General features: G+C 49.5%; 1 protein-coding gene across 1 annotated transcript in view; it reads right to left on the reverse strand.

The window, feature by feature from the left end:
• Positions 1-7,871: 7,871 nt before the first annotated feature.
• LOC107307244 (mucin-5AC-like) overlaps positions 7,872-9,234 on the reverse strand; it is an 11,834-nt gene continuing 10,471 nt past the window's right edge. Inside the window, exon 4 of the mRNA XM_015850733.2 lies at positions 7,872-7,940. Within this exon, the coding sequence (XP_015706219.1) occupies positions 7,872-7,940 (69 nt within the window). The remainder of the gene's footprint in view (positions 7,941-9,234) is intronic.

The following is a 9,234-nucleotide window of genomic DNA, read 5'->3' on the forward strand; positions in this document are numbered from 1 at the left end:
CCGCCCCCCCCCCCACGATGCCAAAGTCAATGAAAGTCGATTCTCAGAACGGGATGGAAAAGAAAAACGGAACAAAAAATGGGCAAAAAAAGAAGAAAAAAGGACACAAAAAAATAAAAGGAGATTTTGAACGAAGAAGGGAAGAAAAAAGGGAAGAAGGGAAGAAATGCCAAAAAAAAAGGAGAAAAAGAGAGAAAAAATGGAGGAAAAAGGTGGAAAGAAAGGAGGAAAAATGGAGAAAGGAGGAAAAAATGGAGAAAAAGAGGAAAAATGGAGAAAAAGAGGAGAAAAAGAAGAAAAATGGATAAAAATGGGAGGAAAAAAGGGAGAAAAAGAGGAAAAATGGAGGAAAATGGGAGGAAAAGGGGAGAAAAAGAGAAAATGGATAAAAATTAGAGGAAAAGGGGAAAAAAAGGAGGAAAAAAGGAGAAAAGGTGGAGAAAAAAGGGAGAAAAAGGAAGAAAAAAGGGAGAAAAAAGGAGAAAAAAGAGGAGAAAATGGAGAAAAATGGGGGAAAATATGAGAAAAAAAATGGGGGAAAAGAGGAGAAAAAAGGAGAAAAAGGGGAGAAAAAGAAGAGAAAAAGGATAAAAATGGGGAAAAGGGAGAAAAAGAGGAGAAAAATGGAGAAAAAGGTAAAAAAGGAGGAAAAAGGAAAAATGGAGAAAAAAGGAGGAAAAAAGTGAAAAAAAGGGGGAGAAAAAGGAGAAAAGGGGGGAAAAAGGAGAAAAATGGGTGAAAAGGAGGAAAAAATGGGAGAAAAATGGGGAAAAAGGGAGAAAATGGGGGGAAATGAGGAAAAAAGGGAGAAAAAGGGAAAGAAAGGGGAGAAAATTGAGAAAGGGAAAAAAGGGAGAAAAAATAGGAAAAAATGAGAAAAAAAAGGAGAAAAAAGTGAAAAAAAAAGGGAGAGAAAAAGGAGAAAAGGGGGGAAAAAGGAGAAAAATGGGTGAAAAGGAGGGAAAAAAAGGAGGAAAATTGAGGGGAAAAAGGGAGAAAAACGGAGGAAAAAAGGAGGAAAAAGGAAAAAAAGTGAAAAGAAGGAGAAAAAATGGAGGAAAATGGAGGAAAAAAGAAAAAAAAGGAGGGAAATGGGGGGGAAAGGGGAAAGAAAATTGGGAAAAAGAGATTTAAAAAGGGGGGGGGTGGAAAAAAGAAGTGGGAAAAAGGAGAAGAAAAAGAGCAAAAATGGAGGAAAAAAGGGAGGAAAAAGGGCAAAAATGGGGAAAAATGTAGGAAAAAAGAATTAGAAAAGAGGGAAGAGGTGAAAAGAAAGGAGGAAAAAGGGACAAAATGGGGCAAAAAAGGGGGAAAATGGGACCAAAAAAGAGGATGGGGGGTCAAAAATGAGTAGAAAAGGGGGAATAAGGAGGAAAAAAAAGGAGAAAAAAGAGGAAAAGAAGGAGAAAATGGAGGAAAAGGGAGAAAATGGTGGAAAAATGGAGGGGAAAAAAGGGAAAGAAGGGGGAAAATCGGAAAAAAGGGGGAAAAGGAAGAAGAAATGGGGAAAAAAGGGGGAAAGGGGGAAAATGAGGAAATAGGTAAAAACAGGAGCAAAAAAAGAGGGAAAAAGGAGAAAATGGTGGAAAAATGAGGAAAAAAGAAAAAAAGGAGGAAAAGGGAAAAAGGAGGAGAAAAAATGGAGGAAAAATAGAGAAAAAAAAGCAGGAAAATAGGAGGAAATAGGAGAAAAAAGAGAAAAGAGGGAGAAAATGAGATAAAAAGGAGAATTGGGGGGGAAAGAGGGGGAAAATTGAGAGAAATGGGAAAAGGTGAAGAAAAAATGGAGGAAAAAATGGGGGAAAAAGAGGAAAGAAGGAGAAAATAGAAGGAAAAAAAGAGGAAAAAAAGGAGGAAATGGGGAAAAAGGGAGAAAATATGAAAGAAATAGGAGAAAAAATAAAGGAAAATGGGGAAAAGAAGGAGAAAAAAAGAGAAAAAAAGGAGGGAAAAAAAGGAGAAAATGGGAAAGAAGAGGAAAAAAGGAAGAAAAATCGGGGATAAAAAAGAGGAAAAATGGAGGAAAAAAGCAGGAAAAAGGGGGGAAAATGGGGAAAAAAGGGAAAAAAGGAGGGAAAAAAGGAGGAAAAAAGGAAAAAGAGTGAAAAGAAGGAGAAAAAATGGAAGAAAATGGAGGAAAAATGGAGGCAAAAAGGAGGAAAGAAAGGAGAAAATGGAGGAAAATGAAGAAAAATGGAGAAAATAGGAGGAGAAAAAGAGGAAAAAAAGGAGAAAATGGAGGAAAATAAAGCAAAAATGGAGAAAATAGGAGAAAAAAAAGAGGAAAAAAGGTGGAAAAAGGCAAAATGGAGAAAAAGGAGCAAAAAAAAAGAGGAAGAAAAAGGGAAAAGAAGGAGCAGAAAATGCATCAAAAATGGAGGAAAAATGGATCAAAAAAAGAGGAAAAAAAACGAGGAAAAAAAGGAGAAAAAAAAACATGAAAAAAAAGCAAAAAATGTGAGGAAAAAATGGGAAAAAAGGACAAAAAAAAAAAAGCAAAAAGAAAAGAGCTGAGGAGGGGGGGGGACCCCAAATAAACCCCCCCCCCCCGCAATGAACCCCCCACCCCCATAACGGGACTCTGTGGATCCGAGCAGAGCAGGAGCTGCAGCGCCGCCCTCCGCCGCCAGGGGGAGACATTGAGCCCTTTGGTTTTGGGCCGCGCCGTGGGAGCACAAAGTTCATTTTATTTCCTTCCTTCTTTTTTTTTTTTTTTCCTTTTTTTCCTCTATTTTTCTCTTTATTTCCGCGTCGGACTGAAACCTCTCAGAGCAATAATGGAGGGCGGCCGTCGTGCGCTGCGGCTCACGAGGACTCGCGGCCGCCCGGCCCCACTTCTCACTAGCGACGAAGATCAGGGATGCCGTCACAGTAGCGCTAGCAAAACCCCCCCCCGCAACTGCAACCCAACCCCCCCCTTTAATAACCAACCCCCTCCTGGGCTTTGCACGCGCGTGTGAGGAGCCGTCGTGTGAGTGCACGCGCGTGGCGGGTGTGCGGTGAGCACCGACACTGTGAGTGTGCGACGCCGTGGAACGTGGGAGCACACGCGCATATAGACATGCATGCACGCGTGTGTGCGAGCACGGGGACACGTGTGTCACATGTGTGTGCAAGCACGGGGATACGTGTATCACACGTGTGTGCAAGCACGGGGACACGTGTGTCATGCTTGTGTGCAAGCACAGAGACATGTGTATAATGTGTGTGTGCAAGCACGGGGACGTGTGTCACGTGTGTGTGCGAGCACGGGGACACATGTGTCACACGTATGTTCAAGCACGGGGACATGTGTGTCACACGTGCGTGCAAGCATGGGTACCCAAGTGTCATGCGTGTGTTCAAGCGCAGGGACACGTGTGTCATGCATATGTTCAAGCACAAGGACACGTGTGACACACGTGTGCAAGCACGGAGACATGTGTATCATGCATTTGTGCAAGCACGGGGACATATGTCACATGTGTGTGCAAGCACAGGGACACATGTGTCACACGTATGTTCAAGCATGGGGACATGTGTGTCACACATGCGTGCAAGCACGGGTACCCAAGTGTCACGTGTGTGTGCAAGCACAGGGACACGTGTGACACACGTGTGCAAGCACAGGGACGTATGTGTCACGTGTGCGTGCAAGCATGGGAACACGTGTCACATGTGCGTGCCAGCATGGGGACACGTGTGTCACATGTGCGTGCAAGCCCGGGGACACATGTGTTGCACCATCAGGAAGCGGTCGGTTCTCGGGTGCTGCGGGTGCAGCACGGCCATTGCACGCGCATGTGTGAGCACACGTGTGTGCAAGCATCTATGTGGTGCTGGCAGATGGCGGTCAGCTCACAAACGCTGTGAGTGTGAGCTGCTATGGCACACAAACTTGGGAGCACACACACATGTAGACATACATGCACGCGTGTGTGAAAGCACGGGGACACGCGTGTAACACAAGCAGTTGGCTCACAGGCGCTGCGGGTGCAGCACGGCCGTTGCACGTGCACGTGTGAACACACATGCACATATATATACATGCATGCACACGCGTGTGTTGGGCACACACACATAAGTATGTGCACATGTAGCGTGCGAGCAGGCAGGTGTGAGCAACTGCGCTCTGTGAGTGCTGCTGGTGTTGCACACGCATGTTCACATGCACACACACACACATGTATACTCATGTATCAAGCACCCGTAGTGCACACACATAAGCACACAGGTGTATAGACATGCATGATGCGCGCACACGTGTGTGCAAGCGTCTGTGTGTTGCTGGCAGATGGCGGTTGGCGTGCAAATGCTGGGAGCATGAGCTGCTGTGGCACACGCACTTGTGAGCACACGCACATATAGACATGCATGCACGTGTGTGCAAGCACAAGGCTGAGTGTGTCGCACCAGCAGGAAGCCATCAGCTTGCAGGCGCTGCCAGTGCCCTGGGTGCTGTGCACCTCTTGCACAACCACGTGTGCACACCCATATATAGAGACATGCAATATATATGCACGTGAGTGTGCAAACACGTGTGCCAACACGTGGTGCCTGCAGGCAGCAGTCGACACATGGGCTCCGTCAGTGCTTTGGGTGCTGCAAAGCCGTTGTGCACACACGTGTGAGCGTGCACACATATACATACACATGCATGCATACGCGTTTGTTGTGCACGCACATGTACACACACACATATGTGCACACATAGTGTGCAAGCAGGCGAGAGGGAGCAACTGCGCTCGGCAAGTGGTGCTGGTGTTGCACGCCCCGTTATGCACACACACATACACACATATCACACAGGCATTGCACACACACATGTACAGACTTGCATAGTGCATGCACACGCATGTGTGCAAGGGTGATGGGTGGTTCACGAGTGCTGCAGTTGCTGCACTGCTGAGGCACAAGCACGCGGGAGCACACATGCATATAGACATGCATGCACGCGTGTGTGCAAGCACAGGGCCTCGTGTATTGTGCCAGCAGGAAGCAGCCAGCTCACAAGCTCTACTGTGGGCGCTGTGCAGCCCTTGCACACGCACGTGTGAGCATGCACATCCAGACGTGCAACATACATACACATGAGTGTGCAAACGTGTGCATCCACGTGGTGCCTGCAGGCAGCAGGCTCTGTCAGTGATGTAGGTGCTGCACAGCCATTGCACAAACGTGTATGAGCACACGCACATACATACAAGTGTTGTGCAAATACATGGATGCACACACACAGAGACATGCCGGCACACACATGTGCAAACACTCATGCAACTCGAGTGTGCGAGCAGGCAACAGTTGGCTCACATGCTCTTCCAGGGCTGCTGGTGTTGCACAGCTGTTGCACACGCACATGTATACATGCATGCACATGCTTGTGCACAGACAAACATGCACACACTCATTTGTGTGTGCACAAGTAGTGTACAAGCAGGCATGAGTGTGCAAACATGCTTGGTGAGTGTTGCTGGTGTTGCAGAGGCGTGGACACACGCACGTGCAAGCGTGCATACACATGCATCACACATTGCACACACACACAAGCTCACATGCGTACAGACAGCTATGAGGCATGCACACGCGTGTGCAAGCATGCACCCTGCAGTGTCATGTGAGCACACGTACATACACACATGCACACATAGAGCATGCAGGCACACGTGTGTCTTGTGCACTTACATGTGTGTGCACACACACCCTACGCACACACGTATACACACGTGTTGTGCAAGCATATAGGATGGCATTGCACACACAACGTGCATGTGTGAACACACAGGTGTGCACACCCTTCATGCACACACACATACACACAAGCGGGCTTGTGTGCTTTGCACGTGCAACTGGTTTTGCACACCCATGTCAAGGTTTGCACACACGTCCAGTGAGTACACACACACACATGCATTGTGCAAAGAGACCTGTGCAGGCAGGGCGATGGTGTTGCACACGTGTTGCACAAGCATTTACATGTAGTTACTCACACATACATGCCTGCAACATGCAGCCTTGCACGCTTATCGTGCTACCATGCAGAAACACGAGTGTGCTCTGCAAGTGCTGCTGCTGCTGCACACCTGTTGCACACACACATACATGTGTGCTCACACACCAAGCAGCCTTGCACACTCACTGTGTCAGCACACAAACACGTGTGTTCTGAAAGCGCTGCTGGTGTTGCACACACCTTGCACAAACACATGCACGCACATTCATCATGCGAGCAGACGTGAGCAGGCTGCTATGCACCATACATGCTGTTGCTGTTACACAACTTGCACACACGTGTGCATTTGCACACTCTCATTGCATGTGGGCTCACACACGTGTTGTGCACACAGACATGAGTGTGTTTGCACACTCGGCAAGTAGTGTTGCACACACAAGCGTGCAGTCAGTGCACATGCATGCTCTGTGCTGTGCAGACTAAGCCTTGCACACGCGTGTGAATAGGGTCTAATTGCACACATATACACTTCATCCTGCCCCTATACACAAATGTTCACGCCTTGCACACTCACACCCATGCACAGATGCACCACACATTGCACACATGCAATGCAGACCATGTGAGTACAAACACTGCATGCCCCATGTGCACACACTGCAACACACACCATTTGCACACCCATTACACACCCACTGTACACTGACTACACTCAGTACCCTTCCTTAGCACGCCCATGGCACACTCACTGCACTGCACACTCATTAAAACACGTGCAGAACCACTGCACGCTAACCGTACGCACTACGCACCCTATGCACACTCATTGCACACTCACTGCACACCCATTGCACCACGTGCACACCTACTGCACAGCTCCTGCGCTAACTGAACTCCCCGTGCACACTCACGACATACACTGCACACTCACATTGACGCCCCATGCACATCCTGCATAACCTTTGCACACTCACTGCACACCCACAACACACACTGTGCACACGCATGACACACTGCACACACTCAGCGTGCCCTCTGCACAATTGTTACACGTACACTGCATATTCCTTGCACACTCACTGCACCCCTGTGCACCCCAGTGCACACCCACTGCATGCACTGCCCTCCTTTTGCACACCCATTGCACACCCATCTACCAATCACGACATGCAGACACTGCCCTCCCTTTGCACAACCACTGCACAACCACTGCACACCCACTGCACGCACTGTGTGCACACCACACACACTATAAGCCCCATGCATGCAAAACACACCCCTTGCACACCCACTGCGTGTCCTGTGCATACCCACTGTACTCCATGTACACACGTTGCACACCCATTGCACACATGTTATGCACACATGACACGTGCCACACACACGTGCAATACACACACTCAGCCCCCTGCACACACACTGCACGCCTATTGCACAGACACTGCACGCCTATTGCACACACACTAGGCACACTCAGTCCACCCTGCACATGCCCTGCACACGCAGTGCACGCCCATTGCACACACTCAATACACTGTACACACTACACACATGACACTCGCATGACAAGTGTGACACACACGTGACACACACACAAAGCACACACCGCAGGCACTGAGAACCCTGCACACCAATTTGCACACCCATTGCACACACAGGGCACACACAGCACGCACACACCCTCACAACATGCACTGCACACCCAGTGCACACCCATTGCACACCCAGTGCAAGCCCAGTGCACACACAGAGCACATATGACACACACATGCACACTCACCACATGCACCACATGCACTCTGCAACCTGCACCATTGCACGCCCATTGCACACCCGATGCACACACAATACGTGTGACACTCACACAAACACGCACTCAACACCCTGCACACCCATTGCACACCCAGCACGTGACACACACACACAGCACACACCGCACACACTAGGTGCCCTGCATGCACTTTGCACGCCCATTGCACACCCACTGCACTGCATACCCGTTGCACACCCACTGCACACACCACACACACAAGTGATACACCCATCACACACACACTCACAACACACACCGCACACCCTCGGCACCCCGCACACCCTTTGCACGTCCATTGCACGCCTATTGCACACCCATTGCCCATCCATTGCACACACCACACACAGAACATGACACACACCACACAACCCACTGCACACAATACACACACAACACACACACAACACACCCAATCACAACACACACCGCACGCCCTTTGCACACCCATTGCACACCCATTGTATGCCCATTGCACACTCAGTGCACACAGAACATGTGACACACACACACTCAACACCCTGCACACCCATTGCACACCCACTGCACATGTGACACATCCCATCCACCGCACACACAACACACTCCGCATGCACTCGGTGCCCCACACACCCTTTGCACGCCCACTGCACACCCACAGCACACACCGTACACAGAACACACGATACGCACACAGCACACAACATGTACCGCATGCCCTTTGCACGACCATTGCACAGCCATTGCACAGCTGCTGCACAACCATTGCACAACCATTGCACAGCCATTGCACACACCACACACACACAACACACACCGCACACACTCAGTGCCCTGCACACCCACTGCACGCCCATTGCACACACAACACATGTGACAGACACACACACCACACACCGCACGCACTCGGTGACCTGCACACCCTTTGCACACCCATTGCACAACCACAGCACACACATATCACAAGACATACACAGCACACACACCACACGCCCTCAGTGCCCCGCACGCACTTTGCACGCCCATTGCACACCCACAGCACACACATAACACAAGACACGCACACAATACATTGCACCACACGCACTCGGTGCCCTGCACACCCTTTGCACACCCATTGCACAGACACTACACACACCCACCACACACAATCACAACACACACTGCACATCCTCTGTGCCCCGCACACCCTTTGCACGCCCATTGTACACACAACACAGAGAACACACGACACACACACAACACGCACCGCACGCCCTTTGCACACCCATTGCACACCCACTGCACACACCACACACACAACACACACAACACACACACCGCACACCCTCGGCGCCCCACACGCCCTTTGCACACCCATTGCACACTCATTGCACACACCACACATGACACACACACACACACACACACTGCACACACCACACAACACACACAACACCCACCACACACACACTCACAACACGCACCGCACGCCCTCGGCGCCCTGCACGCCCTTTGCACGCCCATTGCACAACCA

This window comes from Coturnix japonica, unplaced genomic scaffold, assembly GCF_001577835.2.
Source record: "Coturnix japonica isolate 7356 unplaced genomic scaffold, Coturnix japonica 2.1 chrUnrandom519, whole genome shotgun sequence".
Classification (NCBI taxonomy): domain Eukaryota; kingdom Metazoa; phylum Chordata; class Aves; order Galliformes; family Phasianidae; genus Coturnix; species Coturnix japonica.